We start from the raw sequence: 16910 nt of genomic DNA, 5'->3' as shown, positions 1-16910 counted from the left end.
AAAATAAAGACTACCTAAAATTAAAATGAAAATATATGAAATAAAAAAACTTTGTGTAATGATCCTAAACTTTGGGGCAGTACTTGCATTTTGCCCTCAATTCTCCCATTGTATTAAAAAAACTGTGTGTAATGATCCCAAACTTCAGATGCTTTTCTATCATTATCCCCAAGGCTAGGGTCTCGACTACAAGGAGTTGTTCTTTTCTGTTTTTTAGGAGGATTACCTACGAAAGAAGTATTAGGGCATTACCATGTGCTTGAGTTGCAGCAAATGCTGATGTTACTGAAGTATCTTCTATAGGAACTTCCAAATATACAACCTTTGTCCTTTTCATATGAAAAATATTAGAAGTTTAGGACTCATTCAGGCAAAAAAAAGAAAGGTATAAATTCGGAAAAAAGAAGAAGAAACAACCTAAAATCAAATGGCTGACAAAGAAAGGCTAAAAATTTAAGTTAAAGACATTAGACTCTAACACGAGCTTCTGTTAGTAGGTTTACACTTAACACTTAAAGAGTTAAAAAGACTTAAAGACATGAGCTTTGACATATTCTTAAAAACATGGGCCTTAAACAATCATGTGAAATAAGTAGATCAAAAATCAAATTAATGATTAAAAGGTATAAAATATTTATAATTATTTATGAAAAAATAATATTATACATATAAATAATTATAAAATTTATGTATATAATATATCGGTTTGGTTCGGTTGTTTTTTTAATAGAACCATAACCAAACCAAATATTATCGGTTTTTAAAATTTAAAACCAAATCAAACCAAATGTCAGTTTTTATTCGGTTTGGTTTATTCAGTTTGATTAAATTTTCGATTTGATTTTGATTTTAACCAAAACCGTGAACAGCCCTACAAGTTACTGTACGCAGAATAATGGTTGCCGAATTCCGTATGCGTGGGATAAAGGAAACCTCACTTTTGCGGTAGATATCAGGCAGGAGGAGAACGGTGTGAGCTTACAGCGAAAGGGCGTGACTTTTGAGCGCGTCTTTTGCCTTTTTGTTAATTTTAAACCCAATACAGAATATTTAGATTGTAAAATGTCATTAAGAAAATAGATAAATACAAACTTTGTGATTATGTGATGCCACGTCAGCGGGCTTTTGCCCTGATTTTATATATATATATATATATATATATATATATGATTGATAATACTATTGGCTGGCTGCACCTCACTTAAATTCGTTAATTTATCCCTCTCAGGTTACTTATCAAGTCTAACAATTAGTCGCCATATTTTTAATCTCCCGGTCAAAGATAGGGTATTAGATACATTGCATAATGTCTAACAATTAGTCGCAATATTTTTAATCTACCGGCCAAAGATAAGGTATTAGATATATTGCATAATGTATACGATTAAAATTTACCATTCCAACTTATCATAAAATAACTAGTATAAGTTCCCAGAAACTAGTGTAATTAAATGGTAGAAGTGAAAGTAAGAAATTGCTGAAGCTAAATTTTGTGGGAGTTGGCTCCCCTCCAGTATAGATTGCCTCCAATCCGTCCAGTGTAGCTCTAGATTTGCCACACCTGTCCAATTTAAAATCTAAAGGTTCAATTTATCTCACTTAATAAACTAATTTAACCATAGTTAAAGCTTTATCAGCCATCCTTTCATCCGAGATTCGCACTCATCAAATATTTCCCCCAACAATTTTGGATATTGGTTCCTTTGAATTAAGAAAATATTTGCCTCTCATGAATATTAATTCCGTAACAAAACAAAGAGAATGTAAACCAAAATAATACTAGAATTTGGAAACAGAACAACCAAATTTATATTCCTCTCTTCTTTTTTTCCCCATCTTTTTCTTGGTACATTCTGATATTAGAATAGGTGGGGATGATAAACACTATTTAGGTGGCTACAACTGCATGTATTGTGTGAAGATTCTAGTAAAGATTTTAATGAAGGAAATTACCGAAGCACTGTTACAGCTTGTTTTTCTGGACAGTAAAAGCTACAGTCATACTCCTTCCGTATGAAATTACTTTTCATGTTTTGCTTTTTAAAAGTGAATTTGCCTAATTCTCAACAATTGGATATTAATTTGATATTTTAAAATTAAAAGTAGATATTCAAAAATTACACGAAAAGTACCATAAATTGCAATTCTTCTGATATTGATATGATAAAAAAAATACAGCTTATGTTGATCAAAGTTTATGTAATTTAACTCTCGAAAGATAAAAATAGCACAACTAATTTGGAACGGTGGGAGTAATTTTTCTATCGAGCATTAAAAAAACAAAAAACTAATTTTCTACTTCGTCTAATTAATCATCAATTAATTCTTAGTTTATGAGCGTGGAAATCCGGATGAAAGGAAGGTTGTGGAAACTTTAAGTATGGTTAAATTAGTTTATTAAGTGAGGTAAATCTGAACCTTTAGATTTTAAATTGGACAGATGTGGCAAATCTAGAGATACACTGGACCAACTAGAGCAATCTATACTGGAGGGGAGCCTACCCGAATTTGGTGTGTGCGAGCATACTCAGAAAAGCTTCACCACACAAACTAAAGGATGTAGTACGATCGACCCCAATTCTATGCATTACTGACACGTGGTATAAATGTTGTTTAAAGTCTAATATACCCTTGAGCTGGCATGTCGACGAAACCTTGAGCTGGCATGTCGACGAAACCCATGTTTCTGTATAAGTAGAAACATGACAGACCATAAGACAATCACACTTTAACCCCATAATTTGTGTGGTACGACAAACCTAAACAAGATACTTAAATTATCTTTGTTTTAATGTGGGTACATACGTAATTGATATTTGTCTCCAAATATCTTGTACCCAATTCTTGATTTCTTCTTCAATACTCATTGCTAAACAACAATGGAGCTTCCCTGGTATTCTTTTCTTGTTCCTCTGTTTGTCTTCATTTTCCTCCTCCATCAATGGTTCTTTAGTACTTCAAACACCCAAAAAAGATTATTACCACCATCTCCAAGAAAGCTTCCAATCATAGGAAATTTGCACCAACTGGGGCAGCATCCTCACCGTACTCTCCATAAACTGTCTGAAAAATATGGTCCTGTCATGCTACTTCACTTGGGCAGTAAGCCAGTGCTCGTTGCTTCTTCGGTTGAAGCTGCTCGTGATATCATGAAAACTCACGATCACGTCTGGTCAAACAGACCTAAATCTAGCAATGCTGATGGACTCCTTTACGGCTCCAAAGACGTGGCCTTTAGTCCCTATGGTGAATACTGGAGGCAAATTAGACGTGTCACCGTGCTTCATCTTCTCAGTAACAAAAGAGTCCAATCTTATAGTGATGTGAGAGAAGAAGAAACATCAAACATGATTGAAAAAATTAGGCAACAGTGTGATTCTTCGAATTCAGTGATAGACTTGAGAGATCTTTTAAGTTGTATGACAAATAACATAATCAGCAGAGTGGCCATAGGGAGGACATACAATGAAGGGGAAAGTGGAATAGCTGTCAAGGCTCTCGTAGAAGAACTTCTAGAACTTTTAGGTATTTTTAACATTGGGGATTATATTCCATGGCTTAAATGGGTCAATAAAATAAATGGTCTGGACACCAGAGTGAAGAAAGTAGCTAAAGATTTGGATGCATTTCTGGAGACCGTGATTGAAGAACGTGTGATTAGGAACAAGAAAGAAGAACATAGAGCAGGTGAAGCTAAAGACTTTGTGGACGTTTTGCTGGAAATTCAGAACGGAAAAGAAACTGGATTTCCTCTTCAAAGGGATTCATTGAAGGCTATTCTACTGGTAAGCATCTTTCGTATATTGTCGCAATTTAGGTGATACACTTTGACTGAGTATTAAATGAAAATAAAGAAAGACTTTCGAATCTTGCATAGTCTAAGACAAGTCATAAATATTTGTGTGATTATAACACTTCTCATTAAGAATAAATTGAAAAGTTTAAAGTTTAATTATTTCTATCCTGAGGCTTATTGTACCTATTAGCTAGAAAATCGTGGCTTGTTTCCTGAAAAAGAAAGTGCACCAACTGCTTTTATGCTTTATCTACTTTCGGGAAGCTCCCATAAGTAAAATCTCAATTTGTTCTTTGTATGTTTTTTTAATGCATAGGACTCGTTTATTGCTGGTATTGATACAACGACTACAGCTTTAGAGTGGGTAATGACAGAGCTTTTGAGGCATCCAAGAGCCATGGAAAAATTACATAATGAAGTGCGACAATTAGCGCAAGGGAAAGCGGAGATAATAGAAGATGACTTAGCAAATATGCATTATCTGAAAGCAGTGATCAAAGAGGCTCTTAGGCTTCATCCACCTGTTCCGCTACTAGTTCCTCGAGAATCAATGGAAGACGTAAAATTACTAGGCTATCATATACCTGCTAAAACTCAAGTCTTTATTAATGTTTGGGCAATCGGAAGAGACCCATTATCATGGGATGATCCAGAGGAGTATCGGCCTGAGAGATTCTTAAATAGTGATATTGATGTTAAAGGACTAAACTTTGAGTTAATTCCGTTCGGGGCTGGCAGGAGGGGCTGCCCAGGAAGTGTTTTTAGTATTGTGGTGAATGAGCTAGCATTAGCAAACCTGGTGTACAATTTCAATTTTGCATTACCAGAAGGGATAAAAGAGGAGGATTTGGATATGACGGAATGCACTGGCATCGCTATTCGTAGAAAATTACCTTTACTAGCAGTGGCAATTCCATGCTATTGATAGGTTTGCTTTCCTCCATATTTAATTATGCAGATCACTGTTTTGTGACTCTTTTATGTTCTAGATGCAAGATTTCATGTATTAACACGTTCGATAGATATCATTGATATGCCAAAAACTTCAAGCTATTCTACGTGTGAATATACTCATTGAGTTCACATTCGTGTTTACACGTATCCACCCACCCCCCACTATTTTTTTTTTTTTTGAAGTATAGTCTTCTTATACTAAGAGGTGTATCATGTTGGGTCTCACATAGTCGTGATGCAAGCGCTTACCTCATCTTAGTCGTGATGTAAGCGCTTACCTCATCATAGGAAATTCATTCCTATAAATAGGTAGCTTATGGTTCATTTGTAAGACATCATCAAGATCATTTGCTAAACACATCCCAAAGAGAGAAAAAAAAAAATCTAAGAGAAATACTCTTAGTGAAAGGCCTAAGTAAGAGAAGGTCTTTGAGAGAATTTTCTGTGGTAAAATTCTTGTTTGTAAACACTTGTAATATTTCTTCTTTAATAAGATCTGCAGCAGCAACGTGGACGTAGCTCTCACATTGAGGGTGAACCACTATAAATCTGTGTGTGTTATTTATTCTTCGCTTACATCACGGCGTAAGTAGGTTCTGTCTAAGGAGGTTGGTATTTAAGTGGTCCAGCTGTGACCCTCCAATCTTTCCTGGGAACCTGCTTACAAAGGTCGGATTTGGGATTCAAATCCTAACAACTGGTATCAGAGCAACAGGTTGTGTTGTGATTTAGAAACGATGGGAGACGAAGATGGTACGACGCACGGCATCGGTAAATTCGATGGTACAGACTTTGCGTTCTGGAGAATGCAAATTGAAGATTATTTATATGGCAGAAAGATTCATGAACCTCTGAGTCCGAAACCAGAGGAGATGAAGCAAGCAGATTGGAATCTCCTCGACAGACAAGTTCTGGGAGTCATTCGGCTGACGCTGTCAAAGAACGTTGCTCACAATGTGGCAAAGGAGAAGACCACTGCAGATATGATGAAGGTATTGTCTGACATGTATGAGAAACCTTCGGCAAATAATAAGGTATTTCTCATGAAGAAACTATTTCATCTAAAGATGATGGAAAATGCTCATGTTGCTGCACACGTAAATGAATTCAATACCATTGTAAATCAATTGTCATCGGTAAAAATTGACTTCGATGATGAAGTGCAAGCTCTAATTTTGTTGGCATCCCTACTAAATAGCTGGGAGCCAATGAGAGCAGCGATTAGCAATTCTATCGGCAGTGGCAAACTAAAGTTCAACGATGTTAGGGATCGTATCCTTGCTGAGGAAGTGCGCAGGACAGATTCTGGAGAGGCATCGACGAGTTCTGCTTTTAATGTTGAAAACAGAAGCAGAAATTATGACAGAAACTACAACCGAAATAGGGGCAGATCGAAGTCAAGGAATGGCAGGGGTCAATCCAGACCAGGACGAACATTTGAGTGTTGGAACTGTGGAAAACCAGGTCACTTCAAGAAGAACTGCAGGGCGCCAAAGAAGGAGGACAACAAGGGAGTTGGAATCAATGCTGCTACGGAAGACATTGGCGATGCGTTGTTGTTATCGGTTGACAGCCCGATAGACTCTTGGGTGCTTGATTCAGGAGCGTCCTTTCATACCACCCCACATCATGATATAATGACAAACTACGTGGCTGGGAATCTCGGCAAAGTTTATTTAGCCGATGGAGAGCCGCTAGATGTTGTTGGCACGGGAGACATTAATTTGAAGATGTCAAATGGATCCTCGTGGAAGATTACTAAAGTTAGACATGTTCCCAAGCTGATGCGAAACCTGATCTCAGTAGGTCAGCTTGATGATGAGGGATATGATCTCAACTTTGGTAATGGGTCTTGGAAGGTGGCGAAAGGTGCTATGGTAGTTGGCCGAGGAAAGAAGATTGGCACTCTCTACATGACGGCTAGCTGTCGTGATACTGTTGCTGTGGTTGACAACACAAAGAAGACAGATTTGTGGCATTGTCGGCTGGGGCATATCAGCCAGAAGGGGATGAAGTTGTTGGTGACAAATGGTTTAATTCCGGAGCTGAAGACGGTGGACCTTCATACGTGTGAGAGCTGCATTCTCGGAAAACAAAAGTGAGTAAGCTTCTCAAATGCAGGCAGGGAGTTGAAGGCCGAGAAGTTGGAATTGGTGCACACAGACGTGTGGGGACCTACCATTGTACCCTCCCTTAGAGGATCACACTACTACGTGACCTTCATTGATGATTCAACCAGGAAGGTATGGGTTTATTTTATGAAAAATAAATCTGATGTGTTTAGTGTATTCAAAAGATGGAAAGCCATGGTCGAGAATGAAACAAACCTCAAGTTGAAGTGTTTGAGGTCCGACAACGGCGGAGAATACACTGATGGTGATTTCAAACGGTACTGTGTCGATAATGGGATCAAGATGATGAAGACTATTCCTGGAACGCCGCAACAAAATGGAATAGCCGAAAGAATGAACCGAACGTTGAACGAGCGTGCTCGGAGTATGAGAATACACTCTGGACTGCCCAAGACATTCTGGGCAGATGCAGTCAATACCGCGGCCTTCTTAATTAACCGAGGACCGTCAGTTCCCTTGGATTTCAGAATTCCAGAAGAGGTCTGGAGTGGCAAGAAGGTAAATCTTTCATTTCTTAAAGTGTTCGGCTGTTATCATATGTTCATAATGATGATACGGCTAGAAGCAAGCTTGATCCAAAATCAAAGAAGTGTTACTTTATTGGCTATGGTGACACCGAGCTTGGGTACCGATTTTGGGATGAACAAAATCGGAAAATCATCCGAAGCAGGAATGTTGTCTTCAACGAAGAGGTACTGTACAAGGACAAGCTGCAAAAGAATTCAGAATGTCAGGACAAGAAATCGGAAATAGTCGATTTTAGGGACTTCCCGACACCTGAGCCGCAGCCAGGTACAACCGAGGCAGAGGAACAAACAATCCGAGAAGGTGCTGATGAAAGTGTTGATTCTGAAACAAATGAACAGACGTCAATCACAGAACTGCGTAGATCATCCAGGATCAGGAAGCCGATTCACAGGTACTCTCCATCCCTCAACTACATTCTACTCACTGATAGAGGGGAGCCGGAATGTTATGAAGAAGCAATGCAAGTCGATGAATCGACTAAGTGGGAGCTGGCAATGAAGGATGAGATGGATTCACTATCAGCAAATCATACATGGGAATTATCCGAGTTGCTAAAGGATAAGAAGGCATTGCAAAACAAATAGGTTTATCGGATAAAGGAAGAACCCAATGGAAGCAAGCGTTATAAAGCAAGGCTGGTTGCAAAGGGATTTCAACAGAAAGAAGGCATCGACTATACGGAGATCTTCTCTCCCGTAGTCAAGATGGTGACTATCAGAACTGTTCTTGGACTGGTAGCAAAGGAAAATCTACATCTGCAACAGATGGACGTGAAAACTGCATTTCTTCACGGTGATCTAGACGAGGAAATCTACATGCGACAGCCGGAGGGATTCAAAGTCAAAGGAAAGGAGAATCTGGTGTGCAAACTTCAAAAGAGTCTGTACGGACTAAAACAGGCTCCAAGACAGTGGTATTTAAAGTTTGACAGCTTTATGAAGAAAGCTGATTTTTCAAGGTGCGAGGCAGATCACTGCTGTTACTTCAAAAAATTTGAAGACTCGTACATGATACTGCTACTCTATGTCGACGACATGCTAATCGTAGGAGAAAACCTACAGGAGATTGATCGGTTGAAAAAAGGGTTATCGGAAGAGTTTGCAATGAAGGATTTGGGAGCTGCAAAGCAAATCCTTGGGATGAGAATCGACCGAAGCAAGAAGGGCATCAAACTCTCACAAGAAGAATATGTGAGGAAAGTTATCAAAAGGTTCAACATGCATGATGCCAAGACAGTCATCACTCCGTTGGCTGGACACTTTCGGTTGTCAAAGGATCAGTCGCCAACAACCGAGGATGAGAAGAAGCAGATGGACAAGATACCTTATGCATCTGCAATCGGTAGTCTTATGTATGCAATGATATGTACAAGGCCAGACATTGCACATGCAGTGGGAGTTGTCAGCCGATTTATGAGCAATCCGGGAAAGCAACACTGGGAGGCTGTGAAGTGGATATTCAGATATCTGAAAGGCAGCTCGAGTTCAGCTCTGTATTTTCGAAAATCAAAAACAGGATTGCAAGGGTATGTTGATGCTGACAACGGTGGTGATATTGATAGCAGAAAGAGCACATCCGGGTATGTTTACACCTTCGGAGGTACTGCAATCTCTTGGGTTTCCAAGTTGCAAAAGATAGTAGCTTTCTCTAGTTGTGAGGCTGAGTACGTTGCTCTGACGGAGGCCACAAAGGAAATGATGTGGTTACAATCTTTTCTGCAGGAATTGGATCAGGACCACGAGGGAAGTGTGCTATATTGTGATAGCCAAAGTGCCATTCATTTGGCAAAGAACCCGGTCTACCATGCTCGAACGAAGCACATACAACTCCGGTACCATTTCATTAGATCAGCTTTGGAAGATGGAGCGCTAGTGCTTGAGAAGATCGCAGGGAGTCAGAATCCAGCAGACATGCTGACAAAGGCAGTGACGATAGACAAACTGAAGTTATGCTCAGCTTCAGTTGGTCTGCACAAAGTATGAAACTAGGAAAGAGCTGTTGCATCGATCAAAGTGTGAAGACAAATTAAAATTAGTCTTCAAGTGGGAGATTTGTTGGGTCTCACATAGTCGTGATGCAAGCGCTTACCTCATCTTAGTCGTAATGTAAGCGCTTACCTCATCTTAGTCGTGATGTAAGCGCTTACCTCATGATAGTCGTGATGTAAGCGCTTACCTCATCATAGGAAATTCATTCCTATAAATAGGTAGCTTATGGTTCATTTGTAAGACATCATCAAGATCATTTGCTAAACACATCCCAAAGAGAGAAAAAAAAAATCTAAGAGAAATACTCTTAGTGAAAGGCCTAAGTAAGAGAAGGTCTTTGAGAGAATTTTCTGTGGTAAAATTCTTGAGTGTAATTGGGATTGGGGTTGTGAGGTTGAGTGTTGTAAACACTTGTAATATTTCTTCTTTAATAAGATCTGCAGCAACAACGTGGACGTAGCTCTCACATTGAGGGTGAACCACTATAAATCTGTGTGTGCTATTTATTCTTCGCTTACATCACGGCGTAAGTAGGTTTTGTCTAAGGAGGTTGGTATTTAAGTGGTCCAGCTGTGACCCTCCAATCTTTCCTGGGAACCTGCTTACAAAGGTCGGATTTGGGATTCAAATCCTAACATATCACACAGCTGGGGTATCAAAACAAGTACCGGACACCGAATAAGAGATCAAAAAAAATAAAAAATTGAAGGTGTTTGGAGTTGCAACATCAAACAGAGGAACTTTCCTGTGAATGGTTAAACCAGTGCATTCTGTCATATCCAAATCAGCCTCCTTTGCTCCACTTGGCAATTACCAACCAAAATCCCTTACAATGTTTGCTAGTTCGGGCTCATTATCAGCCATGGGAAATGAAATTCCAGGACATCCCCTTCTTCCTGCACCAAAAGGTATCAATCCAAAATCACGCCCTTTAAAATCAATAGAAGAATCCAAGAATCTCTTACTCCTCTGCGTCATCTTAAATTGCAGGGTCCCTTCCATTTTCCCACCCATCAGCTATAACCATTGTACAACAGCAACGTCGTATTTTGGACGTAGACACTAGTCCGACTCTATTTCGTATTTCAGGCTTCTTTCGCTTGGATTGCTGAAATGTTTTTGAATGCTTGAGTTTTCAGTATGGATTTCTTTGTAAATGTATACGCTCTTGTTAGAGTCCAAGTAGAACAGAGATATCAAGTAGAAGTCAACCCAAACTCTTTCTCGTATCCGATTAATATCTCATTGACTCCTTGTTCAATTCTAACTCCTATTTGCTATATCCGAAAACTCAATGATAATATAAGATACGATAATTATTCATATTAATCACATGGTAATTTAGCAACAAAAAAATATATTCAGTCAGTCAATAATTTATTGCTAAATTCTTTTTTCTTATCCTAATTATGTCTCCAAAATTTATGAATAAAACATAGCTTCAGGACAAACATATTTTATTTATCATCATCAAAAGCATACGCAACAACCACCTAAAAGGATAAACAAAAGGATGTGGACATGATTGAATGCGCTGGCCTCACTATTCATAGGAAATCACCTTTGCTGGCAGTGGCTACTCCATTCGCTAGTTAGTTTTTTTTTTTTTTTTTTAACTTCTTAAATTTTCCCATTTAATATGGGGGTTGTATTTCATCAAAATATTATATAGAGGGAGCCAGGGAGGACGTGGCCTTGCCCCTCAAATACAACAAAAAAGGATTTAACTTTGAGCTTATTCCATTTGGTTCAGGCCGAAGGGGATGCCCAGGGTCCCAATTCGCCCTCACTGTTAACGAGCTTGCATTGCCTGATAAATCAAACACGAAGGATCTGGACATCATGCAATCGACTGGCCTGTCTGTGCATAAATATCCTTTGGCAGTTCTTGTGATTCATCGTTCTTGATAGCAAGCCTTTTTTGTTCAACTTCTCTTGTTATCAATTTACAAGTTTCCAACATTAAAAGCTGTCATTGGATTTGGATTAGTTTCTTTAACCTTTACAGATAAACAAATTTATGATAACAAGTTATACAAATTTATAACTATTGTAGGCTTTAATGAGAAAAATAAGTCTCAATGCTGTAAAAACAAAGGCTTTTTTTAAAAAAAAATTGCCTGCAGACATATGCAATCGTGAGACTCGTGTAAAGCATGTGCTGTATGTTACGTTAACTGTGCTATCCTTTCTCTCGGATATCATATCACCAATTCTTGGATTTTCTTTTCAGTTCTTCATTGAGTATTCTTAACATTTAAGATGTATCCTTGATGTTATACTCGTCTTCGCGGCGATCTCGACTCTTGTGACTAAAATTTTCTGGTCTGTATCGTTACCTTTCTGTAACTCTCTTTTGATTTTCTTTGCCATCTTTTGTCCATTGATTCATTGGATCATACACTTGATACTGGTAATGCTGACTGATTGTATGTAATTCTGGAACTCTTCTCCGTATTATTTTGTTCTGCTAACAGAAAGTAGTTGGTGATATTGGTCTGTGAATAGACATTTCCCTACTTTTAGCACTCAAGCCTTTTGAACTTCTTGCTTATGTTAGAGGAAACGTAAAAGAAAGAACACAAAATTTAACGTGGTTCGGATCAAAGTGATCCTACGTCCATCAGAGAATAACTGCCTTTATATTATTATCAAAGGAAGGGGAGATTTCCCAAATACACCTAAGAAAATTGCTCTCAACTCTCTACTCACTACAATAGGATTGTATGAATTTTGGGATGGTTCAACAATGAAGAATGGTCATCCTTTTATCGATGAACAAACTTGGACTCCAAGCACAAAAATAGAAAAGGAAAAATAAATACAAAATTTGTCCTCCCCAAGTTTTACTTGCTCCCCAAGTTTACTTGCTAGCCAAGTATATTGGCACATGGGATTTACCACCATATTGTCCAAACCAACTCTTTCAATCTCCACCTTGGTTTGCATCACGAGCATGCGTATGAACAACTCTAGCCAAAACTTTTAAGCTTACTGGGCAACCCCGTTGTAAGAAACAAGAAGAATCAAACCATTTTTTAACATGCCACCTCCAACTAACTGTTCTCTTCGAAGTTGCATCAGTTGATGTGTACTCCCGCTAAGTCCTTGCAGTGTGCAAACTTAGCGAGCAGGACTATTTTGGTCAGCATGTCTGCAACATTATCATCTGTGATAACCTTTAAGACCTTGCTAGTTCCCTCTTCAACAACATCTCGAATAAAATGAAATCTGACATCAATGTGTTTAGTGCGCTTATGAAATATTAGATTTTTAATCAGATGAATAGCACTTTGACTATCACATCTAAGAGTTGATTCCTGCTAAACTAAACTCAATTCTGCTACCAAACCTTTCAACTAGATAGCTTCTTTCTCCGCCTCCGCTACTGCCATGTATTATGTTTTTGTCGTGGACAAAGGCACAATCAACTGCAGAGTCGATTTCCAACTACGACACTGCCAACAAGAGTACAGATGTATCCAGTTGTGGACCGCCTTCTGTCAAGTTCCCCCGCATAGTCAGAATCCACATAACAAAGAATTGAAATACCTCCACCACCTATTCGAAAGGTCAAACCAACATCAGAAGCTCCCTTGAGATATCTAAATATCCACTTGACAACTTCACAATGCCTCTTTCCTGGGTTGGACATGTATCTGCTTACCACACTTACAGATTGAGCAATACTTGGATGTGTGCATATCTTAACATGCATAATGCTACCAACTGCGCTGGCATAAAGAACGTTTGACATATGCTCCACCTCCACCTTCGACTAAGGTATTTGTGAATCTGAGAGTTTAAAATGAGGAGCTAACGGTGTACTTACAGGCTTACACGTATGCATATTGAATTTCTCGAGAACCCTTTCAGTGTACCTTTTCTGAGAAAGATGTACAACACCGTCTTCTCTTGAAATCTCCATACCAAGGATTTTCTTTGCAGCTCCCAAATCGTTCATGTTAAATTCCTTACTCAACAGTTTATTCAAAGCATTTATCTCTGTAATGTTGTTAGCAGCAATAAGCATATCATCAACATACAACAAGAAATAAATCATTAAGTTACCAGACATCTTCATGTGATACATACAACTATCAAATGCACTCCTTGAGAATTCATGTGTAGTCATGAATGCATCAAACCTCTTGTACCACTGTCTAGGGGATTGCTTCAAACTATACAAAGGCTTCTTCAGTTGGCATACATGATCTTCTTTTCCCTCAGCGAGGAAACCTTCAGGCTGATCCATATCGATTGTCTCTTCTAGATCACCATGTAAGAAAGCAGTTTTGACATCAAGTTGTTGAAGCTTTTAGTCAAATTGTGCAACCAATGCTAGTATCACGTGATTGAGCTATGCTACACGACTGGAGAGAAAATTTCAACGTAATTAATTCCCTACTTCTGAATGAAACCCTTTGCAACCAATCTCGCCTTGAACCTAGTATCTTCCGCTTTAGGAATTCCCTATTTATTTCTGTAGACCCATTTGCATCAACTGTCCTCTTTCCCATTTGTCTTTTCACTAAGACCCATGCCTGATTCTTTTGAATAGACTCCATCTCTTTAATCATGGCTAACCGCCATTGTGCAGCATCCTTGCAAGAAGTTTCTTCAATATACGAGGAGGGCTCCAGATCCTTAATATCCTCTTTTGCAGCTACGAATGCATATGCAATCAGGTTTGCATGATCCATAAGGCATTCCGGTCTTCGTATTTGCCTCTTCTCCCTTCCCTTCGCAATTGTGTATGGTTCATTGACAACAAGCTCTTCAAGATCTACATCTTGTAACTCATTTTTAATCTGAGTCGCTTGATCCTTTTCCTTGGTAAGCTCCAATGAAAGCTCCTCCTGCTCGTTGTTCTCGTTTCGTGAAAACTCCACGAAAACTTTACAGGGATCAAGTATAGAGGATTCATCAAAGGTAACATCTCTACTAACTATAACTTTGAGTAAAGACAAGTATCAAAGTTTGTACCCTTTTACTCCATCCACATACCCTACGAATATGGTGTTACGGGATCTGCTATTACGCTCGCACATAGAAGGTTCTCATAAATTTGGCTCTTTGTCGTGAACAAACAGAGTCGCCACCTAATTTTTTGAATGGGAATTAAGAAACCAATTTAAATGTTAATTATTAAAAACCTTTAAATAAAATCCAAAGAACGGGTAAAGGTTCTGGTGATCCCCCAAGGAAGGTTTTAAGCACCTCCGTATTAAGGATCCGCCCAATACGGTTTACCTACAGATCTAACATTTTATGGCTAAAAATTTGTATAACTTGTTTTGTAGAATGTGTTTAAAGTAGTCATATATATAAAGTTTGAAAGAATCATATTCATGGCTAATTAATTAGAAAAGAAAGTATATTTTATTTGAAAAATGAACTTTAGGGGGCGTTTTACTTTTGAAAATCATTTTTAGCATTTCAATTATATCTTCAATTCAATTAATGAATTAATTATATAACTGGGCTAATTATGAAGGAATAAATCTCTTCAAAATGTGTACGCTTTATTAAAACTTTGAATTATAATTATAACTCAACTTCTTAATCCGCTAATGAACTCATTTATTTTTTAACTCAAAAGATATAAAAATCTTTTAAGTTATTTAACGACGAATGTTTGAACCTTTTGGCCCTTTATGTTGAAAACTAATGCTTAAAAAATACTGATCCTTAACTCTAGTTTGAAATGAGTTCGATTTTTTTTTTTTTAAAGTGTATTTCTTCGAGCATTGAAACAAACCAAGCATTTGGCACTTTATCATTTTTTCTTTTGAAATTTCGGAAGTATCTTTTGAGCTTTGAGCTCAAAAATCTGGAAATAGCATCAGGAAAGGCAACTTTAAAATGTATCATCTCATAGTGGTTGATAAAAAATATATATACCTTTAGCCTTTAACGTATTCTAAAAAAAAATGTTTCTTTAAGTTTTGAACATATGCAATCAAGTTTTTAACTACGAAATAATATATCAGTACGAATTATATTCAAACTAACGCTTAAAGGAAAAATTGAAACAAGACACACGCCAAGGAGGGAATTAGTATAAGAGAGATGCTAATTAAATTACCAATAGAATAGCTTTCAATGAATCTCTTTGAAGAGGAAAGCCAGTTTCCTTTCCATTCTGAATTTCCAGCAAAATGTCCACGAAGTCTTTAGCTTCACCCGCACTGTATTCTTCTTTCTTGTTCCTAATCATGCGTTCTTCAATCACGCTCTCTAGAAATGCATCCAAATCTTTAGCTACTTTCTTCACTCTGGTGTTCAGACCAGTGATTTTATTGACCCATTTAAGCCATGGAATATAATCCCCAATGTTAAAAATACCTAAAAGTTCTAGAAGTTCTTCTAGAAGAGCCTTGACAACTATTCCACTTTCCCCTTCATTGTATGTCCTCCCTGTGGCCACTCTGCTGATTATGTTATTTGTCATACAACTTAAAAGATCTCTCAAGTCTATCACTGAATTCGAAGAATCATACTCTTGCCTAATTTTTTCAATCATGTTTGATGTTTCTTCTTCTCTAACATCACGATAAGATTGGACTCTTTTGTTACTGAGAAGGTGAAGCACGGAGACACTTCTAATTTGCCTCCAGTATTCACCATAGGGAGTAAAGGCCACGTCTTTGGAGCCATAACTGAGTCCAGTAGCGATGCTAGATTTAGGTCTGTTTGACCAGACGTGATCATGAGTTTTTGTGATATCACGAGCAGCTTCAACAGACGAAGCAATGAGCACTGGCTTACTGCCCAAATGAAGTAGCATGACATGACCATATTTTTCAGATAGTTTATGGAGAGAACGGTGAGGATGCTGCCCAAGTTGGTGCAAATTTCCTATGATTGGAAGCTTTCTTGGAGATGGTGGTAACCTTTTTTGGGTGTTTGAAGAAGTAAAGAACCGCTAATGAAGGAGGAAAATGAAGACAAGCAGAGGAATAAGAAAAGAATACCAGGGAAGCTCCATTTTGTTTTAAACAAATAACAAGTATTGAGAAGAAATCGAGAATTGGGTATATATAAAGATATTTGGAGATCGCAATATCTCTTACGTAAGTACCAGCCTTTAAAACATACTTAGTTAAACTGTCTTGTTTTGGTTTCGAATTTCTGGGGAACTTGAGTCAAATTTTGTGCTTAAAATTTGATTGCTTAAACGCGGATTCAAAATTTGAAGTAATATGTATTTTCTAAATTTTCTATTTCCTAATGATCTTGCATGTACTTGAGCATAAAATTATTACTCCCCCGTCCTAATTTATGCAATATAGTTTGAGTAGACACGGAGTTTAATAAAGAAAGGAAGACTTTAAATTCATAAAGGGTAAAAGGAAAAGTTTAATGTTAAATTATTTTTAAATATAGAAATATATTAATATTTAAAAGACAGACTAAAAAAGAAAGTGTATCACATAAATTGAAACAGAGAGAGTACTAGGTAAGACAAAAGTCCAGGCAAAAACCAAGAACTTTCAAACATAGAATTCT

At 37.8% G+C, this 16910-nt stretch overlaps 2 protein-coding genes across 3 annotated transcripts; one reads left to right on the top strand and one right to left on the bottom strand.

The window, feature by feature from the left end:
• The first annotated feature begins 2720 nt into the window (after nt 1–2720).
• LOC132632570 (cytochrome P450 71A3-like) lies at nt 2721–12099 on the top strand. Of its 2 annotated transcripts, XM_060348559.1 has the most exons (3): nt 2721–3785; nt 4113–4724; nt 11152–12099. In XM_060348559.1, the coding sequence occupies exons 1-2, from the start codon at nt 2880–2882 to the stop codon at nt 4719–4721; spliced, it is 1515 nt and encodes a 504-aa protein (XP_060204542.1). In that variant the 5' UTR covers nt 2721–2879; the 3' UTR covers nt 4722–4724; nt 11152–12099. The 2 variants fall into 2 exon arrangements, with proteins under 2 accessions (XP_060204542.1, XP_060204541.1); XM_060348558.1 differs by lacking the exon at nt 11152–12099 and having other exon boundaries at nt 4113–4874.
• Nucleotides 12100–15036: 2937 nt separating this feature from the next.
• LOC132632571 (cytochrome P450 71A4-like) lies at nt 15037–16386 on the bottom strand. Its single transcript, XM_060348560.1, has one exon. It carries the CDS (start codon nt 16186–16188, stop codon nt 15478–15480), a length of 711 nt encoding a protein of 236 aa, XP_060204543.1. The 5' UTR covers nt 16189–16386; the 3' UTR covers nt 15037–15477.
• Nucleotides 16387–16910: the final 524 nt, after the last annotated feature.

The sequence above is a fragment of the Lycium barbarum genome, chromosome 3 (genome assembly GCF_019175385.1).
Source record: "Lycium barbarum isolate Lr01 chromosome 3, ASM1917538v2, whole genome shotgun sequence".
NCBI lineage: Eukaryota > Viridiplantae > Streptophyta > Magnoliopsida > Solanales > Solanaceae > Lycium > Lycium barbarum.
Note: the sequence above shows the minus strand (reverse complement) of the source record. Positions and strands in the feature narration are given on the sequence as shown.

What these genes read in the sequence shown, in the direction of transcription:
- LOC132632570 (XM_060348559.1), top strand. Translation starts at nt 2,880, where the DNA reads ATGGAGCTTCCCTGGTATTCTTTTCTTGTTCCTCTGTTTGTCTTCATT. An exon ending in CATTGAAGGCTATTCTACTG is followed by an intron (nt 3,786 to 4,112) that starts GTAAGCATCTTT and finishes TTTAATGCATAG; the next exon opens with GACTCGTTTATTGCTGGTAT.
- LOC132632571 (XM_060348560.1), bottom strand. Translation starts at nt 16,188, where the DNA reads ATGCTACTTCATTTGGGCAGTAAGCCAGTGCTCATTGCTTCGTCTGTT.